A 20,827-nucleotide genomic window follows, 5' to 3' on the forward strand; every position below is an offset into this window, starting at 1 on the left:
GGCAGAAATTGCTTGAAGCATTGTCACCACAATAAATTGAAGCTTACTAACTTCTGTCACCAAACTCATGGATAGGAAATTATGTATACAATGTTTCTGACTAGGAATTGGTATGGGATTTCAGTTATGCTCTCGCATTCCGTTTGTAGTGAATCTACAGTGTCATCACACATGCTGCTCAGATGTAAACACTACTGATTAATTCTACCTCGCAACACTTGGAATAAATGCTCCTATCCCATAACCTTTTAATAAGTCTTGGATTGGATTTGTTTATTGTCACGTGTACTGAGGCAGAAGTATTTTTCTGCGAGCAGCTCAACAGATCATTAAGTACATGAGAAGAAAAGGGAATAAAAGAAAATACATAATAGGGCAACACAACATATACAATGTAACTACATAAGGACTGGCATCGGATGAAGCATATAGGGTGTAGTGTTAATGAGGTCAGTCCATAAGAGGGTCATTTAGGAGTCTGGTGACAGTGTGGAAGAAGCTGTTTTTGAGTCTGTTCGTACGTGTTCTCAGACTTCTGTATCTCCTGCCCGATGGAAGAAGTTGGAAGAATGAGTAAGCCGGGTGGGAGGGATCTTTGATTATGCTGCCCGCTTTCCCCAGGCAGCGGGGGGTGTAGATGGAGTCAATGGATGGGAGGCAGGTTCGTGTGATGGACTGGGCGGTGTTCACTACTCTCTGAAGTTTCTTGTGGTCCTGGGCCGAGCAGTTGCCATACCAGGCTGTAATGCAGCCCGATAGGATGCTTTCTGTGGTGCATCTGTAAAAGTTGGTAAGGGTTAATGTGGACATGCCGAATTTCCTTAGTTTCCTGAGGAAGTGTAGGCGCTGTTGTGCTTTCTTGGTGGTAGCGTCGACGTGGGTGGACCAGGACAGATTTTTGGAGATGTGCACCCCTAGGAATTTGAAACTGCTAACCATTTCCACCTCGGCCCCGTTGATGCTGACAGGGGTGTGTACAGTACTTTGCTTCCTGAAGTCAATTTAGTTTTGCTGGCATTGAGGGAGAGATTGTTGGCGCTACACCACTCCATTAGATTCTCTATCTCCCTCCTGTATTCGGACTCGTCGTTATTCGTGATTCGGCCCACTATGGTCGTATCGTCAGCAAACTTGTAGATGGAGTTGGAACCAAGTTTTGCCACGCAGTCGTGTGTGCACAGGGGGTAGAGTAGGGGGCTAAGTACGCAGCCTTGTGGGGCACCGGTGTTGAGGACTATTGTGGAGGAGGTGTTTGTTGTTGTTCATTCTTACTGATTGTGGTCTGTTGGTCAGAAAATCGAGGATCCAGTTGCAGAGTGGGGAGCCAAGTCCTAGGTTTTGGAGCTTTGATATGAGCTTGGCTGGGATTATGGTGTTGAAGGCAGAGCTGTAGTCAATAAATAGGCGTCTAATGTAGGAGTCCTTGTTTTTGAGATGCTCTAGGGATGAGTGTAGGGCCAGGGAAATGGTGTCTGATGTGGACCGGTTGCAACGGTATGCGAATTGCAGTGGATCAAGGCGTTCTGGGAGTATGGAGGTGATGCGCTTCATGATCAACCTCTCGAAGCATTTCATTACGACTGAAGTCAGGGCCACTGGTCGGTAGTCATTGAGGCACATTGCCTGGTTCTTCGGTGTATGATGATGGTCTTCTTGAAGCAGGTGGGGACCTCGGAGTGGAGTAGGGACAGGTTAAAGATGTCCGCGAATATCTCTGCCAGCTGATCCACGCAGGCTCTGAGTGCACAACCAGGGATCCCGTCCGGGCCCGCCGCCTTCCGAGGGTTCACTTTCAGGAAGGCCAATCTGACTTTGGAAGCTGTGATGGTGGGTATGGGTGAATTATGGGCTGCTGGGGCACGCGACAGCGGATTGTTGGTTACCTGCTCGAACCGAGCATAGAATGCATTGAGTTCATCGGGGAGGGGTGCGCTGCTGCCAGAGATACTGTTCGGCTTCGCTTTGTAGCCCGTTATGTTGTTTAGTCCTTGCCACAACCGCTGAGAGTCTGTCTGTGACTCTAGCTTGGTTTGATATTCTCTCTTGGCATCTCTGATGGCTTTGCGGAGGTCATACCTGGATTTCTTGTATAGGTCAGGGTCATCTGCCTTGAATGCCTCAGATCTGTCCTTCAGTAGAGAGTCAATCTCGCGATTGAGCCATTGTTTCCGGTTGGGGAACGCACGTACTGCTTTCTTTGGCACGCAGTCGTCCACACATTTGCTGATGAAGTCTGTGACGGTGGTGGCATACTCATTTAAGTTGGTCGCTGAGTTCTTAAATATGGACCAGTCCACTGTCTCTATGCAGTCACGTAAGAGCTCTTCTGTCTCCTCGGACCAGCACTGCACAACCTTCTTAGCTGGATTCTCCCGCTTGAGTTTCTGCTTGTATGCCGGGAGAAGGAGCACCGTCTTATGGTCTGATTTCCCAAAGTGCGGTCGGGGGATGGAAAGGTAGGAGCCCTTGATTTTTGAGTAGCAGTGGTCAAGAGTGTTGTCGCCCCTGGTGGGACAGGAGATGTGCTGGTGGAATTTTGGCAGTACACTCTTGAGGTTGGCCTTGTTGAAGTCTCCAGCCACGATGAACAAGGCCTCCGGGTGTTCTGTTTCGTAGTTGTTTATTATTGTGTATAGTTCGTCCAGGGCCTTCCTCACTTCTGCCTGGGGTGGGATGTAGACCGCTGTGATAATGGCTGAAGTGAACTCACGTGGAAGATAATATGGGCGGCACTTCACGGTCAGGTATTCCAGGTCTGGGGAGCAGTAGGTCGCCAGAGTCGCCACATCCAAGCACCAGGAGGAATTGTGAAAATAATAGCTGTACAACTTATGAAATCATATAATGCAGTAGCAAGCCATTCAGCTCATTATACGTGTGTTGTCGCACTCTCGTGTTTTTCACCCATAGCTCTGAAAACAAGTTTTTCTCCAATTACCTTTTGAAAATTACTATTTAATCTGCTCCCAGGACCCTTTCAGGCAGTGTATTCCAGATCACAATGATTTGATACATTTTAAAATTCTCAAATGTTATTTTGCCACTTTATGCTGGGAAGTGAAATTTCAGCTATTAATCAAGACAAACAGTTTATCTCTGACCGAAACTGGTAGGACAAATGCAGCCTCCTGTCAAGTAAGTTTGCTACTTCTGGTAACATTTATTTGGAAGAATTTAATTCATCAACAGTAGCATCCAAATTACTGAGGCAGAAAAAAATATTTTCCCCCTAAAATAACAGGAAAATTCTGCTCTAATAGAAATCAGAAATAAAAACAGAAAATTCTGGATAAACCCGGTGCATCTGGAGAGAGAAATAGAATTAACGTTTCAAGTACGTATGCCTTTACTTCAGAGTTAAAGAGAGGGAGACATGTGATGGACTTTATACTGTAAGAAGGGGTGGAGCAGGCAGAGCATAATAGAAAGTCAGTGATAGTCATGAGCTAGGAGAGCTCCCCTTCCTGCACGCCCATTGATGAGCAACAGGAGTAGGCAGGAACATCATAGCTGACTTTAAAAAAAACATCTGTGATCAAAAATGAAAACTCATAACGGTGCAACTGAATAGCTACATAAATAATGGAATGGGCTAGAAAATCATCAACTAAGCTGAAGTTTCCGTCTCTTGGATGTTCTTACTCCCTAATCTATCAGGTCCATCAGTGTTTTGAATACTTAATAACTTAAAGAAGGGGACTGAATCGCTATGACATTTCATCCCTGAAATTTGGGTTACAGTAGTTCAGTCAGTCAGACAGAAACAAAGCCATCAACGCACAGTGGCAGAGGTTTGTACAATCCACAAAATGCACTGTAGAAACAGACCAAACCTCCTAAGACAGCACTTTCCAAACCCATGACCGCTACCATGTAGAAGGACAAGGGTAGCAGACACATGGGAACACCACAACCTTATTGTTCCCCACCAAACCACTTACCATCCTGACTTGGCAATATATCTCCGTTCCTCCACTGTCACTGGGTCAAAATCCTGGAACTCCCTCCCTAACAGCACTATAGGTGTACCTACAACATATGCACTGCAGCTGTTCAAGAAGAAAGCTCACCACCACCTTCTCAAAGACAATTAGGGTTGGGCAATAAATGTTGACTTAGTTCAGCAACACCCACATCCCATGAATGAATTTTAAAAAACAAAGAAGTAAAGATTTATCTTGAGCAACAGCACAAAAGAGGAATAGCAAGTTGCTTACACTCCACTTGGAAGTACCTAGGGTGGAATTTAATGCCCTCCCCAGCAGCCCCAGCATTTAATTGGGTGGGAGGGTGCACCTTCTCATCTCCACCCAATTAAATTTGGGGCAGGAAGACTTGGGGACAGCCTTCCTACCTGGACACTGATTGAACCCCTTAAGTGGTCAATTAATGCTCACTTATGGGCCTCATTTTGCCACACTGGGTTGGCCAGTGGCCTCAAGAGAGAAACAGTTAACATTTCAGGTCAATTACTTTTTATCAGCCTGAAGGAAGAAATGTAAGAGTTATTATGGAAGTGGGAGGGGGCAGGATGAAGAAAAGGGAAGGTCTGTGATAGGATTGAGGACAGGAGTGATTAGCTAACGAAATATTTCATGATGCAAAAGCCAAAGAGAGCGGTCATGGGTATAGTAAAGAGACGGGGCGTGAGGCTGTGTCCAGATGAGGCATAAAAATAGCAGCCACCTGAATTCAACATGAAGGGTTAAAGAAACAAGACAGCAAAATACAAAACACATGGATAAGATGGAGACAGAGGTTATGATTCAAAGTTTCTGAAGTCAGCATTGAGTTCAGAATGCTGTATGTACTGAAACAAAAGATGAGGTGCAGTTCCTTGAGCTTGTGTTGAGCTGCATTGGAACATAGTAGGGTCAGCGTGAAATGAAATGAAATGACATGACAGGAATCTCAGGGTCATGCTTACGGAGGCATTCCTCAAAGTGGTCACCCAATTTGGTCTCCTCAATGTAGAGGAGATCGCATTGTGAACAGTAAATTGAAAGAAGTAGATCCCCGTTTCACTTGGAAGGAGTGTTTGGCCTTTGGATGGTGGAAGGACAGAATTTGCATCTCATGCACTTGTGCGGAAGGTGCAACAGGGAAGTAACGATGCGTGAGGGGTGACTGAGGAATGAACCAGAGTGTTGCAGAGAGAACAGGCTCTACGGAAAGCTGACAGGATAGGGCAGGGAAAGCTGTGTTTGGTGGTGGCACCAGACTGAAGTTGGTGAAATGGAGAAGAAGAATCGGTTGAATATGGAGGCTAGTGCAATAGGAGATGAGGACAAGAGGAACCATATCATGGTTCTTGGAGGGAGGAGATGAGCGTGGGAGCAGAAATGCAGAAAATAGATCAGACATGCGGCAGAGGGCCCTGGTAACTACGCTGGGTGGGAATCCTCGGTTGAGAAAAAGAAAGACCTATCAGAAGTGCTGGTATGGAAAGTTGCATCTTCAGACCAGATGTGATGAAAACTGGGAAAATAGAATGGAGTCCTTACAGGAAGCAGGGTGTAAGGAAGTGGAATCAAAGTAGCTCTAAAATATTTATTTTTCCTTGTCCTTGCTCTCGCCTTGCACTCAACCGGCCTGTATTCAACGGATCATCCTCTGCCATTTTCGCCAGCTCCAACGTGACACCATCACCAAATACACCTTTCTCACCTCTCCTTTTCTGCATTCTGAAGGGGACAGTTCACTCCGCAACATCCTAGTCCACTCTTCAGTCACCCCTAACAATTCTTCCCTTTCCTACACCACCTTCTGCCAAGTGCAGGAGATAAATTCCCTTCTCACCATCCAAGCGAAACTGTGATTTACTCGTACCTCTTTCAATTTAGTTGATTGTATTCGCTGTTCATGATTTGGTCTGCTGTACATTGGGGAGACCAAACATAGACTCGGTGACCACGTTGAGGAACACTTCCATTAGTCTGTAAGTTTGAGGTTCCTGTCGCTCGTCATTTTAATTCTCTGCATTCCTCCCACTCTGACCTTTCATTCCGTGGCATGCTACGTTATTCCCCTTCCCAACAAGCTCAATATAAGCTCATGGAACAGCACCTCATCTTTTGTAATAAAACTCTACAGCCTTCTGGACTCCATATTGAGTTCACCTTTAAATCTTAACCACTTCCTCCATCTTTTTCTATGTTGTTTTTTGTGCTGGTTAATTTCTTTCTTTATCTCTTCATGTTGTATTCAGATGTCTGCTATATAATCATTCATACCTCATCTGGACACAACCTTTATCTCTTTACTATGCCCATTACCACCCTCTTTGGCTTTTTCATCATGAAATCTTTTATTAGTTAATCTCTCCTGCGCCCCACCCGATCACAGACCTTCCTTTTGATTCACCCTGCTCCCTTACCCCTTCTACTACCTTAATAACCTTTTACGTTTCTATCTTCCTTCAATTCTATTGAAAGGTCATCAACCGGAAATATTAACTCTGTTTCTCACTACAACAAATGCTGCCTGACCTAAGTATTTTCAGCATTTGTTTAGTTTTTATTTCATTTGCAATGGTTCATTTGTTTACCTTTTCCTATCCAGCTGGTGAATCAACATTCTCGTTCATCAACAACTCACCAATGTAAGTTGAAGGAACCAGAGCTGATCTCCCAAAGACAGTGCAGTATGATCAACAGCACTATCGATGAAAACTTTCCTCAAGGGACCCTTCAGTTTCTGATGGATTTTGTATCTCCTCAACATTACCCGCCTCATAAAATTGTGGAGTATATAATCAAGAAGATACTGCTGGGCAATGAATCCTCCAGCACCATTTTGTCTGCTTACATGACCCTGATGAAGATCCAACAGTATGTACAAGTTAATGCAGGAGGTGTATAGTATGACAGATCTGTTTCATATTAATATGCCTGTTGATTTCTTCCAGAATCTTATACTGTTCCACTCTTTGGGCAAGTGAACAGCCTAATTTAAGTATCGGGTCAGAATTATTTCATGGTAGTATTGTACGTTTTCGTTCAGCTATCAGAATAGATGCCACTGTTGCAGCAATTTTTCTGCAACAATAGTCCATTGAAGGGACCACATAAAAACTGTGTTTCTGCAGTTGTGGTTAGCACCAGGAAATGCTTTGAAAGTTGTTACTGAAAATGTTTTGCTGGTTGAGTGCCTTTTCATTGATTAATGGGTTGCAAGTTAAGTGTGTTGATCCATGCAAGTGAGGAATGAATCAAACGTGGCTTATTTTCACCCAGTTTATCACTTATAAATAATCTGATGTATCAAGGAACCTGTAAGGGTAAGGCTGTTGGGAGCCTTGTGTAAGAGTGCTATTGTGAAGGAAAAACTGCCCTGAATCATGGCGATCTGTCAGCATGGCTGTGTTCCCTGAATGTGATGCTCCCTAATTCTCCCCTCCCATGAATTGAATACACACACAAATCTTCAGGCTGTTTTGCTTGACAATATTTTCTTGCAATGTCGAGGAGCCCACATGCTCCACATGTCTACATTAATCTTGGCTCTCAAAACTGAAATGTGTTAAACAAATTAACGCAGCCCCTCCCATTACAGGGTTCTGAGTTCAGTACTCAAAAAAGGTTTCAGAAATCGAATAACATTTCTGACTTCTAAGGCAGCCAAATATCAATTTAGCGAGCAGGATTATCATTGCTGGGATTTTATACTACCTTTCAATTAAAATGTGGAAGTTTTTATTTGGCTCTCTGTAGAGGGTTGCCATTCAACGTGTGGGGAAACTGAATCTGCATTCCAACTAACTCCCAGTGTGATCGCAGCTTCACAAAAATAGATTTATCCTCCCAGCTCATCTGTTAAACATGATGAGCCATCCCTCAAATAACTAGTTGTTTAAAAAATGCTTTATATCATCTTGCAAAGTTTGATGGTATTATATACCTTATTAAATAATACTACTGCAGCTGTAGATTACATGCCAGTTTGCACCATTAACCACTTGTAACTTTTTAAAAATATATTTATATTGAAAACTTTTCATTATAAACAGAATAATAAAAAACACTTGCTACAAGTTACAATGCAAAAAGAACACAATCAACAAACAAGAACACAACTAAACTAAACCCCCAACATCAAAACAAAAGCCCCCCTTAACAACTTACGGTGACTAACTCTTTGAATGGTGGGTGTGTCCAGAACCAGGGGTCACAGTCTGAGGATTCGGGGTAGACCATTTAGGACAGAGATGAGGAGATATTTCTTCACCCAAAGAATGGTGAGCCTGTGGAATTCATTACCACAGGAAGTAGTTGAGGCTAAGACATTGAATACATTCAAGAGGCGGCTAGATATGGCACTTGAGGCGAATGGGATCAAGGGTTATGGGGAGAAAACAGGATTAGGCTATTGAGTTGGACGATCAGCCGTGATCGTGACAAATAGCGGAGCAGCTTGAAGAGCCAAATGGCCTCCTCCTGCTTCTATCTTCTATGTTTCTATGCTCCGTAGCCCATCTCAGCATTTCATGGAAGCTGTGAAACTTCACAATAACTGCTCGTGGTGGTTCATTGGGATGGGGCTTCTGTTGGAGCGTCCAGTGGCTCGATCCAGCTTGGGAGGGGATCTGAATCCACCCTCCCCCTCCATCTTCCTAAATATATTCAAAAAGTATTCTGTGGGAGTTGGCTCTTCCAACCCCTCTGGCAGCCCACAACAAATATTTTGTCTCCAGGAATGGTTCTCCAAATCGTCCACTTTCCCCTTCAGTGCTTTAGTCATCCTAGCCATCAGATACATCTCGGCTTCCAGAGAGGCAATCTGGTCGCTATGCCGAGAGAGAGAGAGAGAGAGTCCCCTCTGTGCCCTGGATCCCAGCGCCATGTGTTTATGCCGTCTCATTGGTCTTCTCCAATGCCAATTGAATGGGAGCCAGGGCCGCCTCCATTGACCTACGAAGTTCCTCTGACATAACCCCGTTGCTTCTCTAATTCTGATGCCAAAATGCCGGTAAACATCTTGGCTGTTAGTGAAGTGGCCAGAGTCCCAGAAGCTGCCTCCGCCGATTTCTCCACCGAAGAGTCCCAAGAAGCGTCCAATTCCATCACAAATATATGCTTTCAGGTTTCTTTGCCCTGGTCCTTCTGGGGATATCCCTTCTACCATCAATCAAGCAGGTTGTTAAACAAAAATACTCCCAGAAACTGGGCGTAAAGGGCTAATAGTACCTAGCGGGAGCCACCTCGTGTATGTCCTCCCCCTACATACCACCATGGAAGTCCAACTATTTGTACCTTTGATGAGGGTTTTCAGTTGGTATGTAGTTTCTTTTTGAGCTGCAGTTGTATCTGATTTGAAAGTGTGTAACGCTGTTTGTTTAATAACATATTGCAGAAAGTCTCAGTGAGGCAAAAGCATCAAAGATATGTAAAAGAAAAACATAAAAGGTAGTTTAATTTGTATGGCTGAAGAAGAATTTTGATATACTTTAGCTCTGGCTCATTGAAATGTATTTGATAAGTTTGGGTTCTCATACAAATTATAGTTAATTCAAATATTGCATCAGCTAGACAAGCCCTGAACCTCCGTGTTAATGCAAACTTTTCTCTGCCTGAATCACAGAGTCATGGAAATTTACAGCACAGAAGGAGTCCATTCAACCCATTGTGTCCATGCTGGCCGTCAAGTGGCCATTCAGCCTAATCCCACTTTCCAGTTCTTGGTCTTAGCCTTGTACATTATGGCACTTCATGTGCATATCCAAGTACTTATTAAATGTTGTGAGGTTTCTGCTTCTACCACACTTTCAGGCAGTGAGCTCCAGATCCCCAACACTTTCTGTGCGACAACATTTCCTGTTAAATGCCTTCTAAATCTCCTACTTCTTACCCAAAATCAATGCCCCCTGGCTTGGGGACATGGGCTTCATGGTCCCTCTGCTCTTCTATAATTGACAGTATTCTCCCATTTATTATGTATTCTCTTGCCTTGTTAGCTTTCCCCAAATACATTGCTTCATACTTTTTAAAAGGGCAGCACGGTAGCACAGTGGGTGGCACTTGCTTCACAGCTCCAGGGTCCCAGGTTCGATTCCTGGATTGGGTCACTGTCTGTGTGGAGTCTGCATGTTCTCCCCGTGTCTGTGTTGGTTTCCTCTGGGCGCTGCAGTTTCCTCCCATGTCCCAAAAGACGTGCTGTTAAGTAATTTGGACATTCTGAATTCACCCTTAATGTAAAGCTTATTATTAAAAGATTATATTTTATATCCATAGAACCTGAACATCATCACAATAACTTGATTCTTTGAGTACTTTTTTTAACATTTCAGTTACAATCTTAAATACATGCAAGTTACTTACAATCGATTTTTAAAATCCCTTCAGCATCACCCAGGACTGAATATTGTAAAGCAAAATTGAAAGAAAAGTCACTTTTTTCACCTTCCAATTTTCTCCTCTTCCTAAATTACTGAGAAGCTTCTGGTTCATCACCCAGGTGTCTCTTTGTTGATAGAGTGTATCTGCAGGCTAGATGTCTGGGATGTCACAATTGATTCCAATCCCGTTCTCACCTAAAGTCCACAAATGCATACATTGTGGCAGAGTTAACAGTTGCAAATCAGCAAAAGAAACCCTGGCTGTAATCAGCTCAATAAACACTGACCAGGGATTCAGATAAGAATAGATCTGTTCTGTATGGTTCAACAACCACATTTTATATTTATATAGTGCCTTTAATGTGATCAAATTCCTGAAGGTGCTTCACAGGTGCATTATCAGACAAAATCTGAAAGAGAGCCACATTGGGAGATTTTAGGACAGGTGACATAAAGCTTGGTCAATGATGCAAGCTTTAACAACAACAACTTGCATTTTATATAGCACCTTTAAAGTAACAAATAGTCCTAAGGCACATCAGAGGAACCTAACCAGGTAAAATTTGACACTGACCCACTTAAGGGTGAATGATCAAACATTTGGTGAAATAGGTCAATTTTAAGGAGCATGTAAAAGGAAAAATAATGGTAGAAAGGCATAGAGGTTTAGGGAGGGAACTCCGGAGTTTAAGACCTAGGCAGGTGAAACATGGCTGCCACTGGTGGAGCAACTAAAATTGGAGATTCGAGAGAGAGCAGACGTAGACGAGCCTGGCTACTTCGGAAGGTTGTGGAACTTGAGATAGGGAAGGCCTTAAAAAAAACAGAAGGGCGTAGAGAAGTTCTCGGGCTCTAGTTTAGTGCTATAGCAGCAAAATATTTATCCAATGAACCATTCGAAGAAATGTGTTAAAATCAATTTTGAATTCTGTGATCTATTGTCTGAGCTAACTGTTATGTTCCATCATGTGTGAATTATTGCTTTTAACTGTTGACCTGCGGATTGATTTTTAAAATAATCTAATAAATATTTCATTGTATTTAAATAGACTACATCCTGCAGATATTTCCACGGTGCAGTGGGACTGGGACCTGTTAGCTTATCATGTGGAGAACAAGGTAATATAGATGTGGAGCTTTTAAAAATACTGAGCGAGATTCTCTGTCCATCCCACGGCATGTTTCTCGGCGGTGTGAGGCAGCCTGCCATTGGCCAGTGCAGGATCTTCCAGTCCCGCCGCTGTCAATGGGAATTTCCCATTGATTTCACCCCATGCCGCTGGGAAACCCACGGCAGGGATGCGCGTCGGCAGGACAGGAAATTCCTGCTGGCGCGAACATCCGGAAGATCTCGCCCACAGTCTCCATAAGTTTCTTTTAAAGATGCTCGAAAAATTGAGAGCTCAGCACTTATTTTTAGAATTGGTACACATAATCAGTTTTATTTTAATTGCACATTTCCATAGATGACGATATTCCTTTATATGTATTTTTCATACATTCCTCTGTTTTCTTCATGTACTCTTTCTGTCCTGAGCTACAGTATCATTGGTTGCAATATTCCTGTTAAGGTTGAGGAAATGTTCTTGGGTGCTGGCTGGAGTTACAAAGTACTTAAATAACAATAACACCCTGAGGCTATGTGGAACCATCACAGACAAGTTCAAATTTAACATCCACACATTGTCTCAATAGGGGCCTAGTGAAGAAAAGTCTAATGATAATCATAATGACTGTTAATCGGGTTTGGTGGTGTTTTTGCCAGGTCAAATTAGCCCTATGGAAGCAAATCTTTGAAGTATCAAAGCTTAGTACCACTGATCCAACAAAGGAGTCACTTTTCAGATCTAGAGGGGAGTGAGTGAACATACTAGAAAGTACAGTTTTGAAGTAGAAATATAAAATGCACATTAGGTCATTAGGACTTCCTCACAAATCATTAGGACTTGCTCACAAATTAGCCACTATTTCTCAATATAGCCATCCTTATCAAAGCTCTATAATATGACTTCATGTTCTCAAAGTGTAGTGGAATTTATTTGTGCTTTTTTAAAACTGACCTAGAAAATGGGAATTCTGAACACTGTTTTCAACATATTTCAGCTGGAAATCCTGCAATCATGGCCTCATTATTTTATGCTTCTGGAGAACCATTCTGCATTGTTCTCCAAAATCAGTCAGTGCAACAGTCCAGATGATCAGCTGTAACATAGGGCGGCACGGTAGCACAGTGGGTAGCATTGTTGCTTCACAGCTCCAGGGTCCCAGGTTCGATTCCCAGCTTGGGTCACTGTCTGTGCGGAGTCGGCATGTTCTTCCTGTGTCTGCATGGGTTTCCTCCGGGTGCTCCAGTTTCCTCCCACAAGTCCCGAAAGATGTGCTGTTGGGTGAATTGGATATTCTGAATTCTCCCTCTGTGTACCCAAACAGGTGCCGGAATGTGGCGACTCGGGGCTTTTCACAGTAACTCCATCGCAGTGTTAATGTAAGCCTACTTGTGACAATAAAGATTATTATATTATATTACTATACATTCATTCCTACACCAACTGGATCATAGTAGTCAGTTAATAGATGACTGTGACAAATCCCTCTGAATTACGCAATGACATTAGTTATCTTCACTCCCAGAAGTCATGAGCGGTCGTACCACTGAAGATAACACAACCCCCCAAACTAGAATTTTACACGAACAATGGGCTCAGATGCTTTGTGCAGATTTATTTTGCCCCGAACATAAGAATCTTGATTTGTCAATTAGAATGCCTCTGAAAATGCATCAAGTTGTAGGTGGAGTTATCAGTAATTTAGTCAATGTATTTATGACTCTGATTATTGAGCTGGTGCTCAGAGAATTGAAAAATTTGCTCCCAGTGATTGGGATTGAATGGTGATAGATCTGATTTTTTTTCAATTCTTTCATGCGATATGGGCACCACTGGCAAGGTCAGCATTTGTTGCCCATCCCTAATTTTCCTTGAACTGAGTGGATTGCGCAGCCATTTCAGAGGGTAGTTAAAAGTCAGCCACTGTGGGCCTGCAGTCACATGTAGGCCAGATCAGTTCAGGACAGCAGGATGCCTTTCCTAAAGTGAACCAGATGGGTTTTTACAGAAATTGATGATAATGTGTCAGGGGGATAGGAACCGATGCAGGAAGTCGGAGGGAAGTAAAATGGGGACAGAAACATAAGGCAGTAAGGGGGAAAGTGTAAGGCAGACAAGTCATAGTCAAAAATCAAAAAGGGCCACAGTACTGGGTACAGTGACTGAGGAGAGCTCAGTGGATAGGCCCAGTAATACTAAAAGGAATAAAACGGGAAGTAAAAACATAAATGGAGAGTGAAGCAGCAGGTTATTACATGAAGATATGGGTTCAACGATAAGGAAAATTAGGAGAAAAGTTCAAAGGAAAAATAACTTACGAGAGGTTACTGATCAAGGTGTTAAGATTCAAAACGGAGGTACAAAAGCCAACATAAGGGTACTTTAACTGAATGCTCGTAGTATTCGGAATAAGGTAAATGAGTTGATGGCACAAATCATCGTGAATGACTATGACTTAGTGGCCATTACTGAAACATGGTTAAAGGATAGTCACGACTGGGAGTTAAATATCCACGGGTATCAAACTATTCGGAAAGACAGAGTGGATGGTAAGGGAGGTGGTGTAGCTCTGTTATTTAAGGGTGACATTCGGGCAGTAGTGAGGGATGACATCGGTGACATACAGGCAGTAGTAAGGGATGACATTGGTGTTATGGAGGATAAGGTTGAATCCATTTGGGTGGAAATCATAATAGTAAGGCGAAAAAGTCACTGATAGGAGTAGTCGAGAGGCCACCAAATAGTAATATTACGGTGGGGCAGGCAATAAACAAAGAAATAACTGATGCATGTAGAAATGGCACAGTAGTTATCATGGGGTTTTTAATCTACATGTCAATTGGTTTAACCAGGTCTGTCAAGGCAGCTTGAGGAGGAGTTTATAGAATGTATCGCGATAGTTTCCTAGAACAGTATGTAATAGAACCTACGAGGGAACAAGCGATCCTAGAGCTGGTCCTGTGTAATGAGACAGGATTGATTTATGATCTTATAGTTAGGGAGCCTCTCGGAAGGAGCAATCACAATATGGCGGAATTTAAACTACAGATGGAGGGTGAGAAGGTAAAATCAAACACTAGTTTTTGTGCTTAAACAAGGGAGATTACAATGGGATGAGAGAAGAACTCGCTAAGGTAGACTGGGAGCAAAGACTTTATGATGAAACAGTTGAGGAACAGCGGAGAACCTTCCAAGCGATTTTTCACAGTGCTCAGAAAAAGTTTATACCATCAAAAAGGAAGGACAGTAGAAAGAGGGAAAATCGACCGTGGATATCTAAGGAAATAAGGGAGAGTATCAAATTGAAGGAAAAAGCATACCAAGTGGCAAAGGTTAGTGAGAGACTAGAGGATTGGAAAATCTTTAAGGGGCAACAGAAAGCTACTAAAAAAGCTATAAAGAAGTCTAGCTAGATTATGAGAGTAAACTTGCTCAGAATATAAAAACAGAGTGGCTGAGGTAAATATTAGCCCTTTAGAAGATGAGAAAGGAGATTTAATAATGGAAGATGATGAAATGGCTGAGGAACTGATCAGGATTTTTGGGTCGGTCTTCACAGTGGATGTCACAAATGACATGGCAGTGACTGACGGAAATGAGGCTATGACATGTGAGGACCTTGAGACGATTGTTATCACTAAGGAGGTAGTGATGGCCAAACTAATGGGGGTAAAGGTAGACATGTCTCCTGGTCCTGATGGAATGCATCCCAGGATACTAAAAGGAAATTGCAAATGCACTCGTGATAATTTACCAAAATTCACTAGAGTCTGGGATGGTCCTGGCGGATTGGAAATTAGCAAACGTGACATTACTGTTTAAAAAAGGAGGTAGGCAGAAAGCGGGTAATTATAGGCCAGTTAGCTTAACTTCGGTCGTAGGGACGATGCTGGAATCTATCATCCAGGAAGAAATAGGGAGGCATCTGGATGGAAATTTTCCCATTGGACAGACGCAGCATGGGTTCATAAAGGGCAGGTCATGCCTTACTAATTCAGTAGCATTTTTTGAGGACATTACCAGTGCAGTAGACAACGGGGAGCCAATGGATGTGGTATATCTGGATTTCCAGAAAGCTTTTCACAAGGTGCCACACAAAAGGTTGCTGCATAAGATAAAGATGCAAGGTGTTAAGGATAAAGTAGTAGCATGGATAGAGGATTGGTTAATTAATAGAAAGCCAAAAGTGGGGATTAATGGGTGTTTCTCTGGTTGGCAGTCAGTAGCTAGTGGTGGCCCTCAGGGATCAGTGTTGGGCCCACAATTGTTCACAATTTACATGGATAATTTGGAGTTGGTAGGTGGAATACAATGTTGACAAATGTGAGGTTATCCATTTTGGTAGGGAATAAAGCAAAAGGGATTATTATTTAAATGATAAAATATTAAAACATGCTGCTGTGCAGAGGGACCTTGGTGTCCTAGTGCATGAGTTGCAAAAAGTTGGTTTACAGGTGCAACAATTGATTAAGAAGGCAAATGGAGTGTTGTCCTTCATTGCTTGAGGGATGGAGTTTAAGACTAGGGAGGTTATGCTGCAAGATGTATACGATGTTAGTGAGGCCACACCTGGAATATTGTGTTCAGTTTTGGCCTCCTTACCTGAGAAAGGACGTACTGGCACTGGAGGGAGTGCAGAGGAGATTCAATAGGTTAATCCCAGAGTTGAGGGGGTTGGATTACGAGGAGAGGTTGAGTAGACTGGGACTGTACTCATTGAAATATAGAAGAATGCAGGGGGGAATCTTATAGAAACATAAAATTATGAAGGGAATAGATAGGATGGATGCGGAGAGGTTGTTTCCTCTGGCGGGTGAAAGCAGAATTAGGGGGCATAGCCTCAAAATAAGGGGAAGTAGATTTAGGACTACGTTTAGGAGGAACTTCTTCACCCAAAGTGTTGTGAATCTGTGGAATTCCCTGCCCAGTGAAGCAGTTGAGGCTCCTTCATTAAATGTTTTCAAGATAAAGATACATAGTTTTTTGAAGAATAAAGGGTTATGGTGTTCGGGCGGGAAAATGGAGCTGAGTCCACAAAAGATCAGCCATGATCTCATTGAATGGCGGAGCAGACTCGAAGGGCCAGATGGCCTATTACTGCTCCTAGTTCTCATGTTCTTATGTTCTTATAGTTTCTGATGATAGATACTTCGCAAATATGAGCTCACCCTTTCAATTCGTAAACAGCAGTGGAAAGCTTTGTACTGTGCCATTTTACAGCTAATGAACTGAAATGGATGTATCTTTTTCTTCACTACTGATCTAATTGTACATGATTTATATACGTGTGCACTTCAAGGATCCTCACCGGAAGCATTCACTGACCAAGAGTGATCGACTGTTGTTCCTGCAGTATGTTGTTCAAACGCTTGAAGATGATTTTCAGCTGAAACATGATGTGCCCCAGCAAACCATAGCCAAGGCAGTTCTGTCATGTGATGACAAGTTTTCGAATGTAAGGTATGGAGACCTAAACCTTATTAAATGTTCTATTTCAGTAAGTCGGAGAGAATTTTCTCATTTGTAGAATGAGCGTTGTCAGTACATCAAATTAGTGACAGGATCTATAGTGAATGATATAATCAGTTATGGGAGCAGGTATTGCGATTGAGCTCATTTAGAACATTGGCACCAATACCAGCCTCAGTGGTAATGGTCTTGCCTTTGAGTCTGAAGGTTGTGACTTCAAGCTCTAGCGTGGGAGTTGTCACTGCATTACAATAGAGACAGTATGCTACACTGTTGGGAGCTGCTGCCTTTGGATGGAATATTACAAAGAGGACCTGTTTGTGAACTCAAAATAATGTAAAAGATCCCAATGCATTTTTGAAGGGGAGAAAGAGTACTTGAATAGAGTGGGCCCATATTCTCTGGCGCTGAGAAAAATCATAAAAAATAGGAACCATGGCACAGTGGTTAGCACTGCAGCCTACGGTGCTGAGGACCCAGGTTCGAATCCCAGCCCTGGGTCACTGTCCGTGTGGAGTTTGCATATTCTCCCCCACAACCCAAAGATGTGCAGGCTAGGTGGATTGCCCACGCTAAATTGCCCCTTAATGGGAAAAAAACAATTGGGTACTCTAAATTTATATTTTTTTAAAAAAGAAATAGCAACCAGTGTCGGCTTTTCGGCTCGTCGAGTCTGCTCTTCCATTCAATAAGATCATGGCTGATCTGATAGTACCTCTTCCCATACTCCTCGACTCCCTCATCAATGGAAAAACCTGTCCAGCTCGGCATTGAATATATTCAATGGCCAGCCGTCACTGCTTTCTGGAAGAAAATTCCAAAGACTAAGGATCTTCTGGGATAAGAAATTACTCTTCATCTTAAATGGGAGCCCCTTTACTTTTAAAATGTTCCCCCACATTTAGATTCCTCCACAATGGGAAACACTCTCTCAGCATTTGCCCTTGTCAAGCCCCCTCAGGGTAGCATAATGGTTAGCACTATTACTTCACAGCGCCAGGGTCCCAGGTTCGATTCCCGGCTTGGGTCACTGTCTGTGCAGAGTCTGCATTCTGCATGTTCTCCTCGGGTCTGCGTAGCTTTCCTCCGGATGCTCCGGTTTCCTACCACATGTCCCGAAAGACGTGCTGTTAGGTGAATTGGCCATTCTGAATTCTCTCTCTGTGTACCTGAACAGGCGCCGGAATGTGGCGACTATGGGCTTTTCACAGTAACTTCATTGCAGTGTATTTGTATGTCTACTTGTGATAGTAATAAAGATTATTATTATGTTACATTTAGATAATAATTCATAATAATCTTTATTGTCATAAGTAGACTTACATTAACACTGCAATGAAGTTACTGTGAAAAGCCCCTAGTCGCCACATTCCGGCGCCTGTTCGGGTAATGTCCAAATTACCTAACAGTACTCATTCAGAATGATCACCTCTCATTCTCCTAACATCCAATGAGTATTTGCCCAACCTGCTCAATCTTTCCTCATTAAGGCAGCCTCTTCAACCCAGGAATCAACCAAGTGAACCTTCTCTGAGCTACTGTTGCTCTTTAAAGTCGCCAATATGATGTCATGTCCCAACAGCGTCGCCAATACTGTGGGTATTTCTATTTATCTTAGTGAACCACAAGCCTTCCCTTATATCGACTAAATGACCACACAACTAATTAGTTAGTTCAAAAGATGGTTTATTTACATACACAAGGGTTACTTTGACATGCAAACACGATATCTACTACGAGTTAAACTACACCTATCAGCTACAACAACCTATACTTAACTTCAGGGCACCCGGCACTGTGCAAATGCATAAGGCCTTTATTTTGATTTCACGTGGCTGGTTCGAAGAAGTGGCTCTGTCTCTGCTGGGCTCATCCGTCAGGTAGCAATCGTTGGTCTTGAACTTGGCTGGCTGGTCGTTATACTGCGATTGGTGTGGGCACAGGCCGATCCCAAAAGAGGCTGGCACAGGCCAGGTCCAAAAGAGGCAGAACACATGGCTATGTCCCCTTTTATCCCTCTGGGATTTTGCGCACTTTGGGGCGGTCCTTGATCTTGGACCCAATAGCTCAACAGGGCTCTGATCACTGCCTTCGCTTTCAGCCAATAAAGTGCCTTGGTGGCTGGGCGGGTCCTTAGCAGTCATTGACCTTGGCAGTTAGGCTCTCTGAGTAAAGGGAGTGGCGCCGATCAGTCTGTGGTTGTACCGGTTTCTTGATTGGAGTCCTGTTGTTCTGGAGAACGGGCCATTAAAATGCAAACAAGCGGAGGTTTCGATCAGGCCCAGCTATCTGCGTTTCAAATGCACAGAAGCTCTGTATCTGTCTGAGTCCTGGGTTGGCCATAATTCCCATGGTTCTTTGCAGTGGCCATCTCAGATGGCTACACTACTTCCAATTAAGGAGACTAAAACTGTACACCACACTCTAGTCTCACCAATGCCCTGAATGCCCTTTACAGTTGTAGCAAGACTTCCCTATTTTTATACTCCGTTCCCCTTGCAAGAAAGGCCAACATTCCATTTACCTTCCTAATTACTTTCTGCTCCTGCATGCTTTTTTTTTGTGATTCATGTACAAGGATACCCAGATTCCTCAGCACTGCAGCATTCTACAGCCGCTCCATTTAAATAATATCCTGCTTTTCTATTCTGCTGTTGCATACTGAAGTAGATAAGTTTGAGTACTTAGGACAAGAGATAACATAAGATGATAGATGCAACGCCAAAGCAAGAAGAAGGATAGAGATGGCCAGAAATAGTTTTGTGAAGGTGAAGGTTAATAACAAGAAAACTCAAGATTGTAACAAGAAAAAACTCTCATAAGATGCAACATTTTATCCACTTTCTGTATGTCTCTGAAACCTGGATAAGTAAAGATCTGTGGAGGAAAGTAGAGGTCTCTTACGTGTAAATATGAAGACAAAACCCATTTCTCCCACACCAATCTTTGAACCATGCATTCCATTCTCTGATTTTATTTACCCAATGCCCATTTGCTTGGGGTTTAGGCAGTAATCCAGAGATTATTACATTTGTAGTTATGCTTTTTAATTTAGTCCTTAGCTGCTGTAGTGGTGTTCCCAGCGTTGGTATTGGGACGCTTGCTTTTCCTGATCCCAATTAATGGTCAAGACCTAGGTGTGCAGGTAACAATTTCAGATTTTGCAGATGATACAAAACTTAGCAGTATTGTGAAGAGGATAGTGGACAACTTTAAAAGGACATAGACAAATTGGTGGAGAGGGCAGACCGGTGGCAGGTGAACTTAATGCGGAGAAGTGTGAGGTGATGCATTTTTGTAGGAAGAACATGGAGAGAAAATAAAAAATTAGGAGTAAAATTCTTAAGGGGATTCAGGAGCAAAGGGATCTGGATGTATATGAGCATATATATTGAAGGTGGCAGGACAGGTGGAGAGAGCAGTTAATAAAGCAAATAGTAGACTGGGCTTTAATAGGGACAGAGAGTGCAAGAGCAAGGAGATTATGCTGAACTTATAAAAGACACTAGTTAGACCTCAACTCAAATATTGTGTACAGTTCTGAGCAGCTACATTAGAGGAAGAATATAAATGCATTGGAGAGAGTGCAGAACAGGTTTACAAGAATGGTTCCAGGGATGAGAAACTTCAGTTATGAAGATAGATTAGAGAGGTTGGGTCTGTTCTCCTTGGAGAGAAGAAGGCTAAGAGGAGATTTGAATGAGATGTTCAAAATCATGAGGGGGCTGGATGGAGAAGCTGTTCCCACTCGTAAAACAAACCAGGTAAGTTTAGCCCCCAATGGGAAAGGGACATGGAGGATGGCACCCCGATTTCTGTTGAGTGGGCTTTGCTGGCTCTATCAGGCCCCACTGTGCCAGACTAAGGGCATAAACTATGCCCACTTTTTTTTTCCCCCCGAGTGCCTGAAAATGTGGAC

General features: G+C 43.0%; 1 protein-coding gene across 6 annotated transcripts in view; it reads left to right on the top strand.

Moving 5' to 3' along the window:
• simc1 (SUMO interacting motifs containing 1) overlaps positions 1-20,827 on the top strand; it is a 160,346-nt gene that overhangs the window by 107,870 nt on the left and 31,649 nt on the right. For all 6 annotated transcript variants that reach the window (XM_072512175.1, XM_072512174.1, XM_072512173.1 and 3 more), the window contains 3 exons: positions 6,562-6,830; positions 11,383-11,452; positions 16,739-16,899. In XM_072512175.1, coding sequence (XP_072368276.1) covers positions 6,562-6,830; positions 11,383-11,452; positions 16,739-16,899 — 500 coding nt within the window. The remainder of the gene's footprint in view (positions 1-6,561; positions 6,831-11,382; positions 11,453-16,738; positions 16,900-20,827) is intronic.

This window comes from Scyliorhinus torazame, chromosome 7, assembly GCF_047496885.1.
Source record: "Scyliorhinus torazame isolate Kashiwa2021f chromosome 7, sScyTor2.1, whole genome shotgun sequence".
In the NCBI taxonomy this organism is placed as follows: Eukaryota; Metazoa; Chordata; class Chondrichthyes; order Carcharhiniformes; family Scyliorhinidae; genus Scyliorhinus; species Scyliorhinus torazame.